Here is a 23163-nt window from a genome sequence, read left to right on the forward strand (position 1 = left end):
TCCTCCTTATATCTAGCCTAAATCTATCCTCTTTTAGTTTAAGACCATTCCCCTTTGTCCTATCATTATCTCCCCAAGCAAAGAGTCCTTCTCCGTCTTTTTTATAAGACCTCTGAGTATTGAAAGGTCGCAGTGAGGTTCTCCCTGGAGCCTTCTCTTCTCCAGGCTGAATACCCCCAGCTCCCTCAGCCTTTCTTCATAGGAGAGGTGCTCCAGCCCTCTGATCATCTTTGTAGCCCTTCTCTGGATGCGTTCTAACAGGTTTCATTCTAACATGTTTCTTGTGCCAAGGGCCCCAGCCCTGGACGCAGCACTCCAGGTGGGGCCTCACAAGGGCAGAGCAGAGGGGCACAATCCCCTCCCTTGACCTGCTGGCCACTCCCCTGTGGATGCAGCCCAGGATGCAGTTGGCCTTCTGGGCTGCAAGTGCGCACTGCTGGCTCATGTCGAGCCTTTTGTCCACCAGAACCCCCAAGTCCTCTTCAGGGCTGCTGTCAATGAGTTCTTCTCCCAGTTTGTACTCTGGTCTGGCATTGCCCTGACCCAGGTGCAGCACCTTGCACTTGGACTTGTTGAACCTCATTAGGTTCACATGGGCCCACTTCTCCAGCCTGTCCAGGTCCCTTTGAATGGCATTTCCTCCTTCTTTGGTATCCACTGTACCACTCAGCTTGGTGTCATCTGCAAACTTGCTGAGGGTGCACTCAATCCCATTGTCTGTGAAATTGATGAAGATACTGAAAAACACCGGTCCCACTACACTTGTCACCGGTCTCCACCTGGACATAGAGCCATTGACCACTACACTCTAGGTGCAGCCATCAAGCCAATTCCTTATTCCCCAGGTGGTCTGCCTTCAAATCCGTATCTTTCCAGTAGAGATCAGGACGTTGTGTGGGACTGTGTCAAAGGCCTTACAGAAGTCCAAGTAGATGACATCAGTCAGTCTTGCCTTGTCGACTGATGCAGTCATTACATCACAGAAGGCCACCGGATTGTGCCACCGGGCACAATGTACCTTCGGTGAAGCCATGCTGGCTGTTCTGGATCACCTCCTTGTCCTGCACGTGCCTTGACATTGCCTCCAGGAGGATCTGTTCCATGATCTTCCCAGGCACAGAGGTGAGGCTCATCGATCTGTAATTCCCCGGGTCTTCCTTTCTACCCTTTTTAAAAATGGGAGTGATGTTTCCCTTTTTCTAGTCATCAGCACTTCACCTGACTGCCATGATTTTTCAAATATGATGGAGAGGGGCTTGGCGACTGCATCAGCCAGTTCCCTCAGGACCCTGGGATGCATGGTATCGGGCTCTGTAGACTTGAAGTTAAGTTGCGTCAGGAGGTCCCGAACTTGCTCCTCACTTAGAGTGGGAGGGACTCTGCAGCCCCAACCCTCATTTCTGTATTCTTTCCAGGACACATGGCCCTGTTTCCACTGTTCGTGCATTTCCTTCTTTAGCCTAAGTTTGACCAGCAGATCCTTATTCAACCATACCTTCCCCGCTTGATTTGTTACAGATGGGAATATAGAGCTCTTGCGCTTCAAGGAAAATATCCTTAAACAGTTGCCAGCTCTGATCAGATCCTCTGTCCCTAATCAATTGGTCTGCCTGTTCCCTTCAATATTGATCCCTACTACTGGAAGGATGGAGGAAAGCTACCTGTGTACCAGATCCTTCAGTCAATCGCCCCAAAGCCCTAAAGAATTTTAAGATCATGGCTTTGCAGCAGACTGCATTTGATGTTATGTCCCTGTCCATTTAGTGTTGCTTCATGTCCCCTTCTCAAAATGGGTACAACTGTAGGGGGAAAAGAGCTCCCTCCCTTCCTCCCACTGTGTTGGACCACAAGAGCTTTCTTCTCTCAGTGCACTGATTGGCTTCACCACCTTTTCAGTTAGATTAGCTGGTAGCATTCTCTGTAGTTGCTGAATTTGGTCACCAGACCAGGGTGAAATTTAGTCAAGGCAAAGTGTGAATAGGATTTTGTGTGTGGTAATGAAGCAAGGTGCCAGTGCTTTTTTAAGTTTAATTTTGGTTCTTTGGGGTAACTTGGCGCATAATAACAGAGTATTTCAGATTGAAAGTTACTTCTTCAGATGCTTTTGCAGGATATTACAGTAGGAAGAGCCTACTGTGGAACTGATGACTGAGGACATTGTCATAATACAAATGAAGGTTTGCAGCATTTGTGTTGTGAAAGTTCTTGCAGGGTTAGTCCTGTGTTTCACAATTCCTCCAACAAATAGAAACTTCTGTGATTTTATTTTCTTGGAAAAAAAAAAGGATAGTAAATTATATGTGTTATACGTATAGATAGTGCACAGTGTTTGAGGAAGGTACCAATGAAAATATGTTATAATACGATGAACCTAGGAGTGAAGGTGGTGTCCTTTCAGTTCTGTTATCATATACTCTTAATTTGAAGCTAAACTGTATGTGTAAGAAGTCCTGACCTATAGGGTCCTTTGGTTCACTGTGAGACTGTCTGTTTCTTGACATCTACCTAACTTTTGACGTTTACCATTGGCTTATAATCTGAGTATCCCATGTGTTTTATACATGCAACTGTACTTGTTCTTGAGGACACCCCTTAAAGAAATAAATGCAATTATGTATTTTCCATTCATTTTATTCTTGTCTTGCAGAATCTGTAAATAACTTGTAGTTAAGCACTGCTCAAATTGGTGGGATACCAAAGATGTGATTAGGGGGAAAAAAAAAAATTGTTTTCCTTTTACCAGCAGGCTCAAAGTACTGGGTGTTTATTCTCACTTGTGGGATGTATCATGCGGTTCCATTCACGTCCATGTGATTTTACTGGTTAATTTCACCTGAGGTTTGAACTTACCGTGGGCAAACCTTTTGAGATCTCAGTGTTGTTCTGGTGAGAAGTCTGTGCAGGGGGCATAGAGGCAGTACTTCCTGCCTGCAGCAGCAGCATCTGCCCAGCTTCTGAATGGCCTAAACCCAGAACCCATGGCTCCTGCTCAGTAGTGTGGAGTGTGGTTCAAGGTCAGTGTAATGTAACTTACAAGATTTTTCTTAGAGACTGATCTGCAAGGAAGGTTGTTATTGCTGGAAGAGTTACGAATCATGGGATTCGCATGGTGTTATGGCAGCATAACATTGCACAAATAATCATAAAAAGTTTTACAGTGAGAGCTAGACTAGATAATACTTGATGGCCGTGGGTGCAGTGATGCTGAGACTGTAAAACCCTTCATGGCCCTTCATGGCCCTGAAGAGGTTTTGTTGTAAGGAGAATGAGCTCTCAGCTGCTGCATATGGTTAAACGTTGATTCTGCACACAGAAGGCTACCAGCAAAGGAAGATCTTAGAAACGTGATGCTTAATGGAGAAAGATGAATGAGTTTCACTATCAAGTACAGTAAAGGGTTTCAGAGAGTCTTGAAGCACAATCCACAAAGAGGAGCCTTGCTTAGACCTTGAAGGGGGTTGCTTGCAAACTTACATGGGCAGTTTCTCTCTAGAGAAAACACGTAGCTTTGTGTACACTGGTATTTTTGCTGGACTGCCAGTACTGATTGGGTTTATTTTTTACGTAGACATGTTTTCTTAACTGGTCTTCCAGCAACAGCGAGTCTGCTTTTGTAGTTGGTGGTGCTATAACTGCTCTGGTTAAGGTTTTTGATTTTCTCCTCCTTTGCTAAAACAAAAACTGTGCAATGCCTATAGTAATAGTAAGTGTGAGCCCACAGGAGGGTTTCTGTGCTGGTGCAAGCCAGCCATGTGCTCACAGGAAGGTTTCTTGGCCCAGGCAGTACCTACAAGACCGCTGCCTTGGAGGCTTGCTTGTCCTGGAACAACTGCAGCCAGACAAGGAGAACTGCATACTTACAGCAATGTAACTTCTGGGTGCAGACAGGGCCTTCAGCAGCCTGGCTGTCTGCTGTTTGAGGATTTAGGGAGCAAGGGAGAAAAGCTGGGGAGGAAACGTGTGACTGTGTGTGGGATGGGATGAGGATTAATGCATCATTGAGCCCTGGCAAATAAACTGAATCACTGAATCTTTAATGTAGATTAATGTCAGATTTCATTAGTCTTTGTTCTTTGCAGAGAGACTCATGTACTTGAGTGAATTTGCCAAGGTACATGTTTCCGAGGTACTTCTCTGTAGGTTTTATTCATTTATATATAATTTCCCCAGAAGCTCTATCCATCATGATTTGATAAGCATAATGAAGACAATAGTCTTGGCTGAGACACTTAGATTCTGCTGCTTCTGCCAGCTCCGAGGCTCAGCGTTGCATCTTAAGAAAATGCAGGCTTAGGTCTGAGAGGAAACGTAGCAGATGTGGTGGTTACTCTATGTCTCCTTTCACTCTGATTCTCTGGGAGCAACTGGACCCTCCCTTGAAGCTCTAATAATTGTTTGTTATGACAGGAATTTATGTGCATTCAATCCAATTAACAGTTAAATGAGTTCACCAGCATTAGGACTGCAAGTCAGAGCACATTAATGAAGCTGGTGCTGCTGGCATTGCTCTGGTGACCTGTTTAGGGACAGGAACTGGAAAATGCTGAGGTGGCTGCAGTCTTTTTTTTTTTTTTCTTTTACTGCAATGAAAATAAAACCTGAATGTTAAAGTCCAGATCTAATCGGGTTTGAGTTCTCTAGGATGGCAATGAAACTGCTGGCATGTGACCCACAGCATAAGGATAACCGTGACTCCTTCTCCATTGGCATCCTCCCCAAAAAGCATTAAAACTTTTCTGGTTCCTGTAGCCGGACCATTAGAGGGCTGCAAGATGCAGAATGTGCCCCCCACACCTGGGGGCCATTGATGGAGCTTCTTGTGTTACTCTGGTAACTTCAGGGGTCTTGCTCTGGGCAAAAGTGAAGGTTGGCCAAGAGGTTTTGGGCAAATGTCAGAATTTCATATAGTTTCTGTTTCATGCTGAGTTGTTGGTTTTTGTTTCTTTTCTTTTCTTTTCTTTTCTTTTCTTTTCTTTTCTTTTCTTTTCTTTTCTTTTCTTTTCTTTTCTTTTCTTTTCTTTTCTTTTCTTTTCTTTTCTTTTCTTTTCTTTTCTTTTCTTTTCTTTTCTTTTCTTTTCTTTTCTTTTCTTTTCTTTTCTTTTCTTTTCTTTTCTTTTCTTTTCTTTTCTTTTCTTTTCTTTTCTTTTCTTTTCTTTTCTTTTCTTTTCTTTTCTTTTCTTTTCATTTTGTTTCGTTTCATTTCGTTTTAATGCAGCTTGTCAAATCAACATTTTCAATTCCAGAACCTGTTTTTTCTTCTGTTCTTTCCTTAAACCCGGTTAGAGCAAAGACATGAAATTCGTATTGGTGAGAGTCAGACTGAGAAATTCTAACTCATTTTCTAAGATGGTAATTATGTTTGCCATTTGGAAGTGAAATTAGTTCACACTGCTCAGTTAGAGAAATGTTTTTTAAGAATTTTGTAAAAAGTAGCAGAGATTCAAATACGGCTGCTATTGCACGTGGCTGTGGTAGGGCAACTAGCAATTTGAACTTCTGAGTAAAGAATGTTGCTCCTTTCAACTTGCACAACCTGTTTCTGGAACAGCTTTTTTCCTCCCATAAGCCTGGCCTTCTTACAGTAGTGTGTGGACTGACTCTTCTGGTGTAAAATGTGTAAATGTATGTGCGGGCGCATGTGTTTAAATCTATACACATTGTGCAAGTCACCCGACACAATCCCAGTTTTATGCGTAAGCAGTGTATTATATACTGTATTCATAACATACCCTTCACACTACAGATTTATGCTAAAAGTATCCTAATGTTTCTGACAGCTCATGTGTGACATGAATGTAATCCATATTTCTTGGAGGAGCTAATCTAAGCGGTTTATTTTCCGATACTGCTGATAGGGCTATATCTCTTGATGTCACAGCAGTTGAGATTCTGATGGTAACATATTGTTTACGGGTCACTGCCTTTGTCTCAAATAATAGGTTGGAACAGAATAGCAAAGGTTAATTAAGTTTGTCTATCAAGGAGGGACAGATATAGATGTCTCTTGTATTTTCTATGCTGGAATCAAAGGAAGTCAAGACAGAGTGTCGTAGTCTCTTTTTCCTTGTGCCATAAAATATGCTTACTTGGTTTTAGGAACGAAACAAAACCACCTTGAGCAGTGCAAGTGCAGCAGCAGTTGTGAGGGGTCAGCTCTCAGGCGGTAGCATTACCAGATGGGAGAGCAGTGGCCACCCTGCTTTACAGCTTGGGAAACTGAGGCACAGAGTTGTTTGGTGGCTTGCCCAAGGTCACACAGCCAGCAGGTAGTGGACCAGAAGTCCTTGACATCCAAGTTTCTGCTCCAGTGTCCTGCTGTTATCCTCTTGCCTCACACTAAAAATTGACTTGTGAATTGTGTTTGCAAATAACTAAATGCAAAAACAAATTTTATGCCCCCTAAAATTGCCTTTTTTTTTTTTTAAGACCCAAGGAGGAGGATATGTTAAAACTCTTAACAGAGTCTCTCTGGTGTTTCAGTAATTTTGGGTTTTGTTCTAAGATAGCTGGTGGCGAGTCTTGGGTGAAATGGACACACAGAAAGCCTGGGCTAGATGTCTTGGCTGAGTTCAGCTAAACTGTAGTGATGATAGTTAGATCTCTTTTGTTGCTCTGAATGCTTTGCAGTGCTTGTCACCCAGGATTAGCATCTGCAACCTCCTCCTACTTTCCTTCTTGGGAATAACCCCCTCACCCCCAGTCAGGATCAGCTGCAGAGTGTTAAGGTGATGATGCTAAGTATAACACTGGCTTGCTCTCCAAGAGGTTGCAGCTGGCTGCTCCTATGAATAAAAGAATTACCCATATGATGCTCTGTCTGAGGTAAGTCATCTGGGAAGGGCAGCCCATTTGCTAGTCTCCAAGGCTGGAAAGACAAGTGAGCCCCCAGGTGTGCCTGCCTTACCTCTTCCTTAGGTCTGGCTACCGCCACTCCTCAGCTCTTCCTCCACAAGGAGTACATTTAAAGGCTATGCAGATGCTGCCAGGAACATGGGAGGAGCAGCAGGACATCACTGTTGACAAAGTTGTTTTTTTTTTGCAGGACTCCCTGGGATGATCTGAACTGATGCAGGAGCATCCTCTTTATGCTCCTCTGGCTTTTGATATGTACTCTGTCACTGCTGGACACTGCTGTAGAGCTGCACTGGCTGTTGTGCTCAGTGGTGGACAAATCCTGCTTCCAGCTTGCCTGTGTGCAGACAAGCCGTGGCTGCACCTTGGTTCCCCATAGAGGCTCTGCTAGTAGGCAGGGAGAGAATTCCTACCATGCATGGTCTTTTTATTAGGCCATATTTGTTTGTTCATGGGTTCTTAGCATCCCATTGCTGCTTGCAATACATCCTTTAAACAGTTATTGAGTGCACACTGTGTTGTACAACTTAGAGGGACATGTAAATGTTGAATAGGCCAGATGTGCTTCTCAGGTGATCTGTGCTTTCCACGAAAGTCAGTGAGGGACTTGGTGAACCAGTGGTTTTCAACTAGAACACCCTTCATCTGGCAGCTGGGGCAGAGCATGAGCAGTGTGTGGCTGGAGGGGGTGCGCTGGAATAAGTCAGAAACTCAAGTGTGTTCTGCAAAGAGTGTGTGACTGCTGAGGTCTGTCAGCGGGAGGGCAGTCTCCCTTTTGCTCTGCAGCAGAATGCCGTGCTGTAGTCCTGGAGGTAAAGAGACAAATCCTAAGCTAGCAGTGCTGGGGAGCCAGGCGCTGTACACAGCCACAGTCAGGTAAATCCTCCTGCCGCCAAGCTTGCAAAAGGAGAGGAGAGAGTGGGAGGACATGTCTGGGGTTGCTTGAGATGCTGCTGTGGTGTCTGCTTGGAAGGCAGAGTACGCAGAATTTGTGTTGTGCCCTTCTCTTCCACAGCATTTCCTCACCCAAAACATGCCTTGTTGTTGTGGCACATAGCCAGCAGTGATGCTGACTGGCGTGGCTCATAGGACCATTCCAGCCCTTACCTATTTTGGCCTCACTGGGGGTGGTGAGGAAGGCAGGAGAAGACGGCAGAGGTCTAGGCATCTCCTTCTAAGATACGTGCATGACCTGGAGCTGAGACCCTGCAGTTCCCCCTGGAGGTGACCCAGGATGATCCCCAGCTGGGCACCTGGCTCCCGCCTTCAGAGAGGTGCACTGCACGGAATTAGAAATGATCCAAATAGTCCAGGGCTTCCCCTGGATTATTTCTATCTCCTGTTCTAGCTGTAGCACCCAAAAATGTGAAAGGGCTCTGCAGAGCAGCAGGAGTTAATACAGAGCAAGTGCCCCTTCTCTCTGGGTAATCATCTCCTAAGCCCCCTTTTTAATGCAGCACTAAGGTCAAGAATTTTTACGACTGGTTGTTTTTTTATTGTTACTGTAAAATAGGATTGCTAAGCACTATAAAAAGGAAACCTTATGGTTCAGATTTACTGTGGTGTGTATTCTAAACAGTTTAATAAAACAAAACCAAAAGCTTTTAGATTTTCTTCAGTGGTTAATACACAGCATATTCTTTGCAGAGCTGAGCCTCTGGCTGTCGGTCGAACTGTGGTTCATAGACTTGGTGTGGGTAATAAGATTATAAAACATGTCTCTTGCTAGCCAGCTACCACACACTAATAATAATAGTAGTAATAATTCATTGAATCCAGAGATTTTAGGTGAGTTGTTTTTTAAGAAATGGAGAAAAAACCTAAAAAAAAAAAAGGTTTGAAAGGAAACAGGTCACTGCATATGTTCTACAGAGAAAGGAAACAAGCACACAATCATTTCAGTGCCAGGGAACCGTTCCTTCATTTTGTTATAGATAAAATAATACTGTCTCCATCAGGTGACCTTTTTTCAGTTGTATGTATGCACACATGCACATGTGGGAGGGTGAGGTGAAGATCTGAGAACGGGATGCTGACCGTAGTCCTGCCCCAGCAAGGGCAGTAAGACCGTGTGTGTAAAAATGCAGGCAGAGAGGACTTTGTTAACTTTTTTTTTCAGTACTTCTAGAATCATTGAGCTTTATGGGAGTGCAGATTCAGAATGACCTTTGCACCAAGTTTTTGGGTAGTTTATATTGCCAATCCATAATTTTAGGGCAGTGGCAGCCTGGGTTTTGCTGAGGAAGCATGTGAGAAAGCATGGATGCCTGTTTCCAGGAGACTGCCCTTTTCAGAGCAGCACAGGGGACCTCAGTGGCTTGCTGGAGTTCAGACTCCCTTGGAACTCATCACAAACTCCACTCCAAACAAAGTGGGATGTTCCCTTCTGTCTTGGAGAGTCCCAGGAGGATTTTATGTGATTTGGACCACTTTATTTCCCATCTGGCAGTTTAAGTACTAAAAATAGTTTTGAATATTAAATTAGCAAGGGACCACTGTCCACGAGAGATCAGCTGTCTGCATCCTCTGCTCTTCAGCTCTGCATTTCTCTGTCTCTGATGGAGCAAGATGGGAGACGTGGCTGGGTGGGACCTGTAGGTGCAGTGGTAATGCAGGCAGAGCTCCTCTTCAGCCGAAGCGAGACACGGCCCAAAAAGTCTCTCGAGCACTTTGCCTCGCAGAGGTGCTGTATAATGGCACAGCTTCATGTGCCTTACTTTTGGCCCTGCTGCTTTTTCCCTGGTACAAAGCTATCATTTCGTCTCTGCCCAGAAGCTTTCCATCTTACAATCATCCACTGCCCAGCAAACTTAGGGAGACTAGATGATATTAACTTTCCTTTTGAAGTCTATCTTCTTGCACAGATTTTGGCTACTTCTTTTTGAGTGTTATAGCCACGTTACATTATAGAGCTTTGGAACAAATAATAGTAGATGATAGGTCTTTTGTAAATCAAAAATTAAAAAAGCATTGCTGCCTCTCCAGGGAGATCAGTTTGAGTCATTTGAGGGTGTTGGAGTAAGATAAACCTTGATTTCAGAGTACTGCCAACTTGGCTGCTGAGTCTGGGAGGTAGAAGGGGCTGTCTGATCATTCAGACACTGAGCTGACACAGCTGACTTGCTTGTGTCTGGTTGTGGCTCCACTGCAGACTTGCTGTGTAGTCTGCCTACAGCTTGATTTGTCTGTAAATAGGGATTATTTTTTTTCCCATCTCATTTGTTTTTAAGAGAAGTGGTGTGTTTATGTGTGTGTCACGTGCTCAGATTCAGTTGAGTGTGTCCTGAGCGAGTTAGGAGGTTGAACTGTCTTCTGAGTCCATCCTGTGGGCTCCTGGTGGAGAGCTGCCACTGGTCTGAGGCATGTTGGTCTTGTTAGAGGTCTTAGCAGTGAATGTTACCTGTTTATGTGCCAGGTACAGGTTCAGCTGAGGTAAGATAAATCAGCTAGTCAGCATGCTGTTTTTCCAGCTTCTAGATCACTTAATAGGACTGGGTCTGCTCGCTGGAGCTGGGTGGCATGGACACACCTTCAGTCAACCACAGCAAAAATCCAGGGCCAATGTGTTGGGATTTGGCTTCTCTTCTGCTCCCCGTGGTCTCTCGCAGGGATGTGCGCCTGTGGGCAGCAGGGTGTGCGCGCAGTGCTGAGGCTCAGCTTTCGTATCTGTTGTGATCCTGTCTCCACAGACGAAGGGGATGGAGAACCGCCATGCCATGAGCTCCCAGTACAGGATGTGCTCCTACCACCCACCCGCTTCTTACCTGGGCCAGGGAGTCGGCACTCCGGTGTGCGTCCCGCAGATCCTGACCTCGGAGGACATCCCCTCGTACTCAGAGTCAAAAGTGAGAGGTAAGTGCACACACCAGGGCTTCTGGCACTGTTCTGACTTGGAACAGGCATCCTCACAATGCGGGTGGGTGACGGGAGGGGAGTTAGGTGGTGGACAGTTGGTGCCAAAGTCTGCGAGAGGTGTCTGGTTTTGGAAAGGCTTTCAGGGCAGTTGTAAAGTAGAAGTGCTACTGTATGGTAACATAAGCATGTATTTAAGAAGTCTCATCATTCAGGAGAGCAGTTGGTTGATACTTTTCTGCTCCTGCATATATTCCTGAAATTGTACAGTGAGACCCTTGAGACATCTGTCTGAGCTCACTGCATGGCTCTCTCACAAGACAGATGCCCAGTTAAAAATTATCTTTTCTCTCTTCTCAGAAATTCTGTTTGTTATTTCTCCCTCAGGATCCCCAAGCCTCCCACTGAGCCTCCGCTGTCCTGTTCTTTCTGAACCACACATGGAAACTGTCCCTGTATCCCATCCATGCCACGATGCCCTTTACAGATTCATCCTGTTGCTTTCAAACTTAGCACACCATCCTACTTCACTTAAAGCTACTGCAGATAAATCTGCCTTTTCGTATCCCGTGTTCTTGGCCATCCCAAATATTACTGTAATCTGCAGTAATTTTTAGGAGGGAATTGGTGAATTTACACTGAGGTTTTCTGATAGTGTTTCTTTTGCTTCTTTGTTCTTATGCTCTGTTAGCAGGTAGAGTACAGATATTAGAATGTCTCTGCTGGAGCAGACCAAACCGTATTTAGCTGCTTCCCTGTCCCTGGAACAGGCCAGTAATGGGTAATAGAGAAACAGAGAAACAGTGGGGTGTTCCTACTTCATACGTCCAAAATTCTCGCAGTGCTACAGCATTTGAAGCTTCTGAACTATCATATTCAGTTACCTGCAGCAGACCTGCATTCCATGAACTGAGCTAATCCTTCCAGACGCTCTTCATGCTTTTCATCTGTCTGTAGCAAAGAACTTGGCAGTTTAATTTGGTATGGTTGGGAAGTATTTCATTTTGTTTATTTTACACCTGACAATTCTTTGTGCTATTTATTCTGTGTGTGGAGTGACAGCACTGACAACAGCATCCAGCCTCATTTGCTTCTCTGATGCACGTGTACATTGAAGTAAATCTTCTATGTTGGCACACATGTGCTGAGCCTTTTTTTTTCCATCTGATGAAAAGATGCATGTTATGCAGGTCCCATATCTGTGTTCAATCATGGCTTTTTTGTTGCTGATATTTGGTGTCTGTTTCATTTGTTTTGTGGTGAAAAACATGATTGTGGTTAACTTACCTTAAGGACTGAAATGAAGCTTTGGAAGGTGAAGTACATTTAAGTCATATCTATGGCTGGTGTAAATCAGCATTGAGCCCTTGAATTCAGTAACTCCACAATGATTTATACTGAAGAGGTGGCTGCTGTTTCAGAGTGGCTGTTTTCTAAAAGTCTTCCAACTAAATACGACGTATTAGATAGATGAAGAAACAACACATGGTGTGATAAAACCTTAGACTTTTTCTCCTTTTCCAGTAGTTCTAAATGGCTTAGAGAAATCAGTGATCCTTGGTTCATTTTCCTTCTCTTTTCTTCAATTTTATTTTCTTCCTTCTTCTCTGACCACCATTGAGCAATGACGTCTTTCTTTCTGCTGATTGGTCCAAGAAGCACTTGGCTTTATGCTCAACTGCAGTTGACACTTTTTCTTGCATCCATCACTACTAACTCACTAAGAAGTCTTACCAGTTGAGTGTTCTTACAAATAGACAAAAGACCTTATACCCTTTGTTCCCAAATGCACTTCAGTAATTTTTCATCACTCCAGAAAAAAAGTTGTGCGTAATGTGCCACTGATTTTTAAACTGCATAAATACTGTATTTTCAATAATCCTTGACTGCTTCTCCAGACAGTATTCCACACACAGATATTGTTCCCTAAGTTACACCATCAATCAGAAACCGACAAGCAGTGAGATGTAATTTACTGAGATCAAACAGCATTTTCCAGACTCTGAAGAAGTGTTTTTCCATAGCAGGGAGGTAGTGGGTGAAAGAGGCACAAATATTTTTGTGAGAAAGTTGAGCCTGAGAGCAAGATCATACCTGTTTCAGAGGCTTCTTAGAGGCATCCTCTTTTTTATTGTGCTAGATCTTGGAGGAAACAACTGCTTTTACTTTTTCCATCTACAGACAAAGTAATATTCTCAGGCTGTTAGTCCATGATTTACACTCCCAGGACATATTCCTCCTAATGCTTTTCCTCAGAGAGTTTGAGGCTTTCTGCCTCTTCATTGTCATTTGTGTGGATGCTGTCAGCCAGCAGGCTGTGGGCTGTAGAAGCCCCAAGGTACTGACTATCCATGCTGCAAATGTTGTCTCATATAACAGACATGTTCTTAGCATTTCTCCACTGATAGATGGACTGAGCTTTGTACAGTGCCTGCTTGATATGAAGCCTGGTGGCTTGTTTCTGCAGGGTTAGTGATTGCTACTTCTTAAAGACAACTCTAGAGCATGTTTTAAATGAGCAAATCATATTTTACTCATTCCTTCTTTTCTGTGCTTGAAATAGCAACCATGCTCAGAGCCATGTTTTCTTTCTAACAAAACATAGTCATAGATTTTAGGTCCGGAAGGTAACATTAGGATCATCTGGTCTTATTGGTTGTATATTGGAGACTGTACAATTTCACCTTATAGCTCCTGCAGCAAACTCAGAACTATTTCTTTAAGATGTGTTCCCATAGACTTGGTAATGCAGAAATTTTACGGGAAGGTAACAATGTGTACATAAGAGCAACAGGTCAAAATAAAGAAAATAATAATTTTGCAGCCAGATTTTCAAAACTTCTGAGACCTATATGTTTAACACAAACGGTTATTAAATTCCCAGCCACAAATCAGAGGTACAATACACACAGTCTATTACTCACACTTCAATTGTAACTTCAGGTTTATAGGTTTTGCCAGTTCATATATTATCTCAGTTAGTATTTCAGTCAGACCATTTCATTAATTTTGTTCTGCTAAGTTAACTGCCTGTTTAGACCAGTTATGTTGAAAGGGAGGAAAGATGAGCTAGCAGACCACTGATTTACACTTTCTTTGTTTTGTTTTGTTTTTTTTTTTATGAATGATGTGAAATTCCCAGTACGCTTCTGACATTTGTACATGAGGTCATACCATGTTACAGTGTGTTGCATATCGTAATGGACTGACATTTTCTGAATGGCAAAACACCATCACTCAACCTCCTTGCAATTTGAAGGTGCTCTAAGTGAAATGGTTTTGCTTCCAACCAGCACAGCTGCTACCCCTCTGGAAACTGGAAAAAAAGAGGGAGAAAAATAAGAAAAAACAGTGACAAATGGCAAAAGGGTGTTTTCAGAAGGCTCTCTTAGATCACCAGTTTGTAACATATATATATAGTAATTTCTGGATAGAAGAGGAATTTTGTACTCTACTTCCAAAAGATGTTTCCTCTTTTTTTTTTTTCCCCCTCTGGTATCTTGCTATTTTTTTTTTTTTTTTTGGAATGAGCAATTAGAATAAAAGATATATGGGAGGTTGTTAACAATCCGTGGGTATGCAGAGGATGTTATAAAGGATGTTTCTGCTTTACAAGCCAAGCTGAGAGCTCCTTCTGCAAGAAATGGAGGAATAAGAATGTATATACGGAAGTCACAACAGGGTATTTTATCCCCAGGAACCAGGTGCCTCAGTCCCATTGATTTCTGTGGGGCAGTTGTTTTGTGTTTTTTTTCAAAGGATTTTTTTCAGGTTTTGGTCAGCACCCAGAATTACCTCGTACCTTCCACTTGCTTTGGATCAGGCCCCTCCTGTGATTAGATTTGTGAAATACCTACACAAAACCTTGATTTGAGACATGAAGGCATGTGCTTAGATTGGGGCTGGGTGCCCAGCTCTGGATTCTGTTTCCACTGAATAAGGGTGAGCATTTGCTTGGCTGTGGGAAAGTAGTTTCCAGGTTTGGGGCAGTTGCAAAAAAAACCCAAGGTTTAAATGTAGAGGAGAAACATCCCTCTATTTGCAGACACCTTTGATTTCAAATTAATTATCTTTTCTTAACTTTAGTATGGAGTAGAAACTGATCTTTATCAATATTTTCTGAACAGTGTCTGTGCCAATGGTGAAAAAGGTGGTTTGCATTTAAATGTTGCTCTAGTTGCTGAACGGACTGGAATTTTTGTTTTCTGACACTGTCTCAGGATAGTTGGAAATACACGTAATGAAGCGCTGGAGCAGTGCTGTATTTGCAGCTTTAATGTAAAGCAGGAGCCATATAAAGCAGGAACCTGAAACTTATTCCAAACAAAAATGAGAAAAACTCATATGAAGTGTTCATTTTGATATGGAAAAGGTCAACGGTTTTGTTTAAATCAGCAAACAGTGTTTTCCAAGGGAAAACATTTCAGGTAATATTTATTTTTATTTTTATTTTCCAAGCAGAACAGCTTCCAACACTTTTCAAACACTTTTCAATGAGTTATTCTTGCCTAGAAGCTAAATAACTGTTATCTCCAGTTTTACAGTTGTGGAAACTGAGGAATGTTGATTGAACAAGGCACAGACTTCTCCAGGGTCCACGTAATAGCTCCAGCTTCTGTCTGGTTGGATGCTGTATTGAAAATACTGCTGGGCCATTGGAGAAGACCACCCGAACTATGGAGCAGCTCTGTAAAGAGTCTCTTCCAGGGATTACACAGTCAAGGGCATGTTAGAAACAGTCTCCCTGATTAAGACAAAAAGTTTCATTTCACTAAAAAAAGTGTTGGAATGTGAGGAATCCTATATGCCTGAAAAATGCAAGAGAGGTCTTGGATGAGGATGTGTTTCTTCAGAATGGTCTGTAGTGTTGTGGTGGTTTTACTCGGGTGGGCGGCCGAGCTCCAGCTCAGCCACTCTCTCACTCCCCCTCCTCAAAGGGAAAGGGGAAGAAAATACAATACAAAAGGCTCAAGGGTTGAGATAAGGATGGGGAGATCACTCAACAATTATTGTGACAGGCAAAACAGACTCCGAGTAGGGAGATAGTAAGATTTATTGCCTATTACTAACAAGCTAGAGAAGCGAGGGACAAAGGAAAGAAACCAAAAATGACTTCCTCTCATCCACCCACTTCCACCTCCTCCCACTGAGTGGCACAGGGGAATGGGGGCTGTGGTCAGTCTATAGCACTTCATCTCCACCGCTCCTTTTCAGTCCCTCTCTGCCCCTGCTCCACGTGGGGTCCCTCCCACGGGATGCCGTCCTTCCCGAACTGAGCCTGCGGGGGCTGCCCACAGGCAGCAGCTCTCCAAGAACTGCTCCCACACGGCTCCGTACCACGGGGTCCATCCCCCAGGAGCAAACTGCTCCAGCACGGGTCCCCCACGGGCGGCAGCTCCCCCCAGACCCCCTGCTCCTGCGGGGGCTCCTCTCCACGGGCTGCAGCTCCGGCCCGGGGCCTGCTCCTGCGGGGGCTCTCCATGGGCCGCAGCCTCCTCCAGGCCACATCCACCTGCTCCACCGGGGGCTCCTCCACGGGCTGCAGCGTGGAGATCTGCTCCGTGTGGGACCCGTGGGCTGCAGGGGGACAGCCTGCTCCACCAGGGGCCTCTCCACAGGCCGCAGGGGAACTGCTGCTGCGTGCCTGGAGCACCTCCTGCCCTCCTGCTGCACTCACCTGGGGGGCTGCAGGGCTGCTTCTCACTCCTCTCTCTCTCCCAGCTGCTGTGTGGCAGCATGTTTTCTTTTTTTCCCCCTTTCTTGAACATGCTCTCACAGAGGCACAGACATCATCACTTATTGGCTCGGCTCTGGTCAGCAGCGGGGCAGCGTCTAGATTCTTCTCACAGAAGCCACCCCTATGGCCCCCTGCTACCAAAACCTTGCCACGTAAACCCACTACAAGTGTGTGAATGTTATGCTCCTTTTTCAGGTTTCATATGTACAGTATTCTTGCATGAAATCTGTGCCCTTGAGTGCTGTGCAAGATAAGAGTCACGTTCATAGTCAAAGAAGGCACCTGGCTGTAGGACCAAAGAGGTCAAGGAGTCCTGGTATGCAGAAGCTCTTTGAGCTTGTGTCCTTGCATTAGTACTGTTTTCTGTGGGCGTTCAAGCTACAGAGACAGCACACTGCAACAAAGCAGGCTGGTTTGGTATAGCTGAGAAACGACTCCAAAGAGCTGAAAAGAAGGCTTGCATTTACGAGCTCTGTATTTGCAGCCAGCAGACAAGATGCGCTGACAGAGCTATGCTAATAAAGCGCTTAGAGAAGTGGGGCAGAGCAGTAAAAAACAGTCCTCTGTCAGAGGGCTAGAACCAGTCTGTGTAAGCTGAGGAGCAGCTCTTGCAGTTTCACAGGGTCCAGGCATTGTCAAGTCTGAGATACCACTTTTTCTCCTTTTGCTCCTGTTCATCTTCAGTAGAGGACCAGCAGAAATGCATATTGGCTGTAGAGGGGCTTCAGCAGCATAATATGTGGAGTATCATTTTACTCCTGGAATGGATGAAGTTCAGCAGTATTTAGCTTGTGTGTTTTGCTTCTATGTCTATCTGTGCATCTTTTGCTTAAAAAAACGTCCTCTGTTCAAGAGTATGCCATTCCTCAGGGATGGGGAACAAGCAGTGTTTGCTGAAACTTGACTGCATTTGCCACTAACTTTCCATCTCTTATCAAACTTTCAGAAGTAAATTTGAAATCAGACAAAAGGAGAAAGGAAGAGGTAATAATCTAAGCCTGCAGATCCTGAACAGTCAGTTCAAAGCTGTGTTTCTGTCAGCAGGTCACGTTATCTTTGGGTGGCTGTTGCATCTTTTTCGTGCATTCTCATTGCTGCTGTTTATAGTCCCAGATGGCTATGCTGTGCACAGTGTCCCTTAGGTACTTGCTGTGAGGGTGCCGGGAAGGCTGGCAAAGTCTAAACTGATTCTCTAAGCCTTGGCTTACATTGCTGGTCGTGTATGTGGTGTAGACCACAGCCTCATCTATTCTTGCCTGCAGCAGTCTCATTTTTACGCAGGACTCTTGTAAAACACCAGTGTTTTGTGGCTTTCTTAGAATGGCAGGGTATGTTTGGGGGCCATCAATATATGTATATACACACGTACGTGTACATAAATACATATGCTTATATATACACCCCTGTAAAACAAATCTGCCATGTTCAGGCACTTCTGCCTGTCTTCACACAACCTGGATTGTAGAGATAGTCTGTAGAGTGAATTTGCTGTTAGTATGATGTGAGAGCAAACTTCCGTGGAAGTCAGACAATGTACTATCCTTTGATTACGTCAAGGTGGATCTTGAATAAGTTGCAACATTCTACAGACCTTTTCAGGCAGACGACCTTTTAACATGTCATTTTCATTTTCAATAAAAAGCTGAATTTTGAGCTTGGCTGACTACACAGTTGCTGGGTTTGGTGCTACTTTATTTTTTTAAATCAAGCAAGTTGCTAAGCTGCATTTGTGACATTCATGATCGTACTTCCTTGTTTCATTAGATGTAATAGCTGCTTTCAAAATAGATTTGAGAATGTGAGACATATTCATTATATACTCTGGTAGTCCATTTTTCTGTATGTTTAATGTTAAATTATTGGCCTGTGTTCTAACTGAGGTTGGCTTGGTGAAGATTTGACCAATATTGAAAGCAATTTATAAGGTCTGATTGATAGTGAAGGGAATTATGAAAAGAAATGAGTTCAAACATTTGCTTACGTTACATTCTGCTTTGGTTTATTCCTGATCCAAAGGCTCATCTTAGCAATTCCTCCTCAAAAAGCAACCTTTGTGTTCTGTTCACTGAAAATCACACAGAAATAAAAAAATGCATGCAGTGAAGCAACTGGTTGTTGTGCAGTTGCAGAATTACTTGGTTGATTCACGAATTTTGCTGATTCATGCCAGAGCGAGTGATGAGCCCTGCTGCTTGCTGTGGGGGAAGATGCTGGTCCTGTGGCAGGAGCAGCTGAGCAGGCTGTATTTTTTGCTGGTTTCCCCCCCCCAGGTCTGTTTTTATAGAAATACATGTATTTCTGGAGCGAGGCTGTAGCATTCTATAGAAGGAATGGTAAGCTCTCATGAAAACTACGTGTTTCCATTTACCCCAGCAAGAGAGCAGCCTGGAGCCTCAGGAAGCACAGCTGGACCCTGTTCACCCACACCAGCAAAGCCACTTCCACCCCGACGGGGGTCTGCAGCTGCTGAGCGCTGCAATAAAGGTCTATCCCTGCTGTGCTCATGCTGCTGCACCAGCTCCTCGTGCTGCAGCCTCAGCATCCCTCTGCAAGGCCATGCCTGCGCGTTGTCCTGAGATGAGCGATGGCCCTGAATGGCTTCCCTCCTTCTCAGCCCGTCCTGCAATTTAGAGTGTATCAGAACTACAGGTTGTGGACCAGGGGTTTACATGCACTGCAGCCCCGAACTTGGTTTCTGCTTGCTTCAGCTGCTTTCTGTATGGGGCAGAGCATGCTACAGCTGGCGAGGCTGCAGTTTATTTTCTTCATGCTTTAGAGGATGTTGGATACTTGTCTGAGAAAATCCACACAATCAGTTGAGCAGCATCCTTTTACACTGGGTGTGGGCTTGACACTGAGGTTTTGTTACAGGACTTTTTCCCTTGCAATCAGAAGTTTATGGAAATCATTAAACTTCACTGTGAAGTGGCAAAGCAAATGAAGACATTTTGTTGGCACGGTGGTGATACCAGTGTGTGTACCTGGGCATGGCTTGTAATTGTAGAAAAAAAACAATGAAACCTGCCTCCCTGTTTGCTTCGATGTGCAGGTGCATCCTTGTAGCTTGACTGGTTAAGAGAAGGAAGAATTCGCTCCGTATTCTGTAGTCTTTTCTGTGCGTGAGGATTTACAGAGAATACTTCACCGATCATGCCATCTTCTTGAACAAGATGAGCTAAGCTAATTCCTTTGCAGCCTTTCTGCTTAGATAAGGAGTCCAATTATCAGCCCTTTGTAGATTGTGAGAAACTTGAGCAAAAGATGCGTTTGCTACTGATCTCTTAAAGAAAAAAAAAAAGCAGAGTTGCCAAGGCCCCTGCAAGCAGTGTGGGATGGCTTAGCCTTCAGGAGGGAGGCGATGAGCCGATCGTGGCTCTTTGCAAGAGGCCGTTGTTGCAATCTGTGGCACTGCCCCCATGCCGGAGTGCTCTTAGGGAGAAAGGTGAGGATTTTCCCCACTGTCGAGCTCGCTTGCATGATGTGAGGGCGTTACACCCTGTCACAAGGGTGATCTCCTGGCAGCAGGGATCAGAAGTAGCTGCTGAGAGACGTCGGGCCGGGGCCTGAGGGGCAGCTGGGCCTACCTGCAGGGGACGCGGGGTCACCGCCGTGTGCCCACTTTGTAAACGTGTGTGTTTGTACCTCACGTGTAAATAATACTGGGGTATGCTGCCTGTACATGGTGTCTGTAACCCTGCAAGGCAGGATGGGGGGCGGCCGCCTAATGGGCTCTCTTAATTTAGCAGCATTTAGCCTGCCCAGCCAACGTTTTTAATCCTGAGCCTCGGTGTAACCATGAGTTTATTTCCAGTGCTCCTCGCAGGCATAGCTTAGGCCAAGTACAAGTTGAATAACCTTCAGGAAAGCTGTGCTGTCCTTCTGTCGGCCGCTGTCTTTGAAAATTGCCTGCAGAGTTAGTGAGCAGGAACAGTTAAGATTTACAAACAATGATGAAGCTTGTCATGCATCTTTCACCATTCATCATCTGGGTGCCGTGGCTGGGCGGTGAAGTGTTCTTCATAAAAACCAGCTCAGTGTGAAATACACCTCGCAGCAATGTTTACTGCTCTGAAACTCGTCAGCAGCCCTTTATAGTAAATCCAGATTGCGATGTGACATTACAGTATATCATTGCAGAGCGCGCTGGGGTTTACACTAGGAATGAGTGCAGTTCACACCAGATGAGATGTCGAAATTGAGTTATGTAGGAATTTGGCTGTTATATGGGGATAGCTTTTGTTTTCTGAGGACTGAAAGTTAGCTTTATATATATAATATATATAATCTACACATACCTGTACCTGTGTGTGGGTGCATATATCGATATAGGTATATATATACACGGATATACGGATACACAAATGCTATGCACACATTCTGTACACAAACACTGCAGATCTACAAAGAGATTTCTCTGACAGGACCGTGTCTTTTATGCTATTTCTTAAAAGTATTTCAGTGTTTGCACCTCAGTGCTAGCGTTTCAGTGAAGTAGCCTTTTATTTTCAAAAAATGCTTTTTAAAATACTGTTCTTTGAATATCACAGTGTTACAATTCCTGGCTAAGAAAGCAGAGTGCGATTTTTTAATTTTTGTTGATTACTTGTATTATCCATTTGGTTTGGGTTAATTGCTGTTTCGTAGGATTGTGGCAGCAGATCATAACACCGAATTGGTAGGACACAAAGCCAGGGGACCTGTGAAGCCTGCTGCGTACTGTCGGTGAGCTGCCTTTGGTGAAGGGGCAGGCGCGGGGCTGTGCTCAGCTGAGTCCCTGCGAGGCAGCTCAGCCCACGGGGCTGCTCCCAAGGTGCACAAATGGATGCAGCTGGATGTTGACAGCCAACACAGGGCTAAGGCCTGCCACTGCTTTTTTTCTGGTGAGTGCCTCCCAGAGCTTGGAAGGTACAACTTTGAGCAGAAGGTCCTGGGGGACTCTCAGAAACTTTAAAATATGGAAAAAGGAAAGTATGTTTGTTGGGCTGTATGTTGAAATGATAGAAGTTCTTCCCGGTTATTTTAGTCCCGCCAACTGCAGTGTTGACACAAGGTCACTAAGAAAAGAACAACATAAAATAAAATAGTATATATTTTTGTCTAGCTACGTAAGTTAAGAAATTAGTGCAAAATGTAACAAAGACGTTTTGTATATGAGTAAATTGATGAGTCTTTGGAGATAAATCTACTGTCTTGAGCATCTGAGACATACTTGGAGTTAAACAGTAACATCCGCGTGAACTGGAAAGCACACTGTGTCAATCACTCTACAGCCAAGGACAGTATCTTTCTTCATTGGAGGTTAGGTACTTCGGTGGCAGTTACCTGATTGAAAACAAGTGAAAGAAAGGATTGGGGATAAGCCAATAAAGTTTTTGAGTGCTTCCTGTGGCGTTGTTATTTCACTGTTATATTTCAAAACCTGGAAATGAACTCAAATTTCACTGTCTTTAGTGCTTTGACTGTTTGTCCTCTGTGTTTGAAGTGTAGCTGACGTGTTCTGGACTCTTGACAGAAGTCTTTTGGCTTTACTGCCTTGCTGTTCAACCAGGGGAAGAGGCAGAGTGTTTGAAATACTGTTGCATTTAATTTTAGATTTCTGGGTTCCATGCTGAGTATTAAATATAGTACAGAAGTGGAAAAAGGAGTAGGACTGCAGTTGGCACTATCAAAGAGAAGAGACAACTATATTTCATTTGTCCTCTTTAGCTGTTTTCAGCTTCTCTAGTATGGGCTTTGAGTACTAATTTTGCAGTGAAATCCTACTTTTCTAGCTCAGAACATTTTCCACAAATGTGTTTATTGTTGCTGATTTTTTCTTTGATTTGTTATGCCTTTTTTAAAAAACAGTGAAGTTTACATTTCAGCCTGCTGCTGGCAGCATGAGGCTAAAGCTTCAGGTACACTAATCATATAAGCATGCAGGCTTCCAGGAATACAAATAATATTCAAAGCTTGTTCATATTCATAATTAGTTTAACGATACAGTGTTAATCTCACCTACTTCTTCAGCAGAGGCTTTAAAGGATCCAGCAAGGTTTCTTAGGGGTGATGTGGGGGTGAAAGGTTGGAAACGTTAAGCATTATTTATGAATTTGTTTACTTTCTCCTTTTATTTTGAGAGGGGAAAGTTTGGTCGTCTTTTATGTTACTCTTGTGGCTTGAATTAGAGGCGTGCAGAGTAAAGCTGTCACTTATAACATAGTGTTTTCAAGCTTCAGAATGTTGCATATAAAATCGAAGAAATGTATTTCTTCACTACCTTGACTGCTTTATGTACCTGTTCAGTTTCTAGTAACTTTGCTAAGCTGCAGTCTTCAGATATATGTAGTAGGTGGTGGCTTGACATAGTGATGCTGTAATAGCCTTAGGGAGGTAGAGGTCTTTATTGATAAGGATTCAGGTATAGAACACTATTGTGGAGTTCATCTAATTCCCTACTCTTGTGGGTTGGTTTATTCTTTATATGGTATCTACTATACATAGATTTAAAGACAATTCTAGTAGTTAGGGCAAAAATTTGGAAAAATCCTCTGGAAAGGTGCCACATAGAACAGGTGGGCTTGAGGTATTTTGTGCAGTGTGTACATCCAGTTTTTGCTGTCCATACAACTCCAAATTTGAGTTAATGGAGAAATGTTGGTTTGGACCAAAAAAAAAAAAAAAAAGGTATCCTGTATGCCAGGTTAAGTCACTTAATTTTATGTTGCTTTCCCACACACATA

The 23163-nt window shown here is 43.9% G+C and overlaps 1 protein-coding gene across 3 annotated transcripts in view; it reads left to right on the forward strand.

Moving 5' to 3' along the window:
• Positions 1-23163, forward strand: part of DMRT1 (doublesex and mab-3 related transcription factor 1) — a 61546-nt gene that overhangs the window by 23501 nt on the left and 14882 nt on the right. For all 3 annotated transcript variants that reach the window (XM_048051715.2, XM_048051717.2, XM_048051716.2), the window contains exon 4: positions 10542-10704. In XM_048051715.2, the coding sequence (XP_047907672.1) occupies positions 10542-10704 (163 nt within the window). The remainder of the gene's footprint in view (positions 1-10541; positions 10705-23163) is intronic.

This window comes from Anser cygnoides, chromosome Z (genome assembly GCF_040182565.1).
Source record: "Anser cygnoides isolate HZ-2024a breed goose chromosome Z, Taihu_goose_T2T_genome, whole genome shotgun sequence".
Classification (NCBI taxonomy): Eukaryota; Metazoa; Chordata; class Aves; order Anseriformes; family Anatidae; genus Anser; species Anser cygnoides.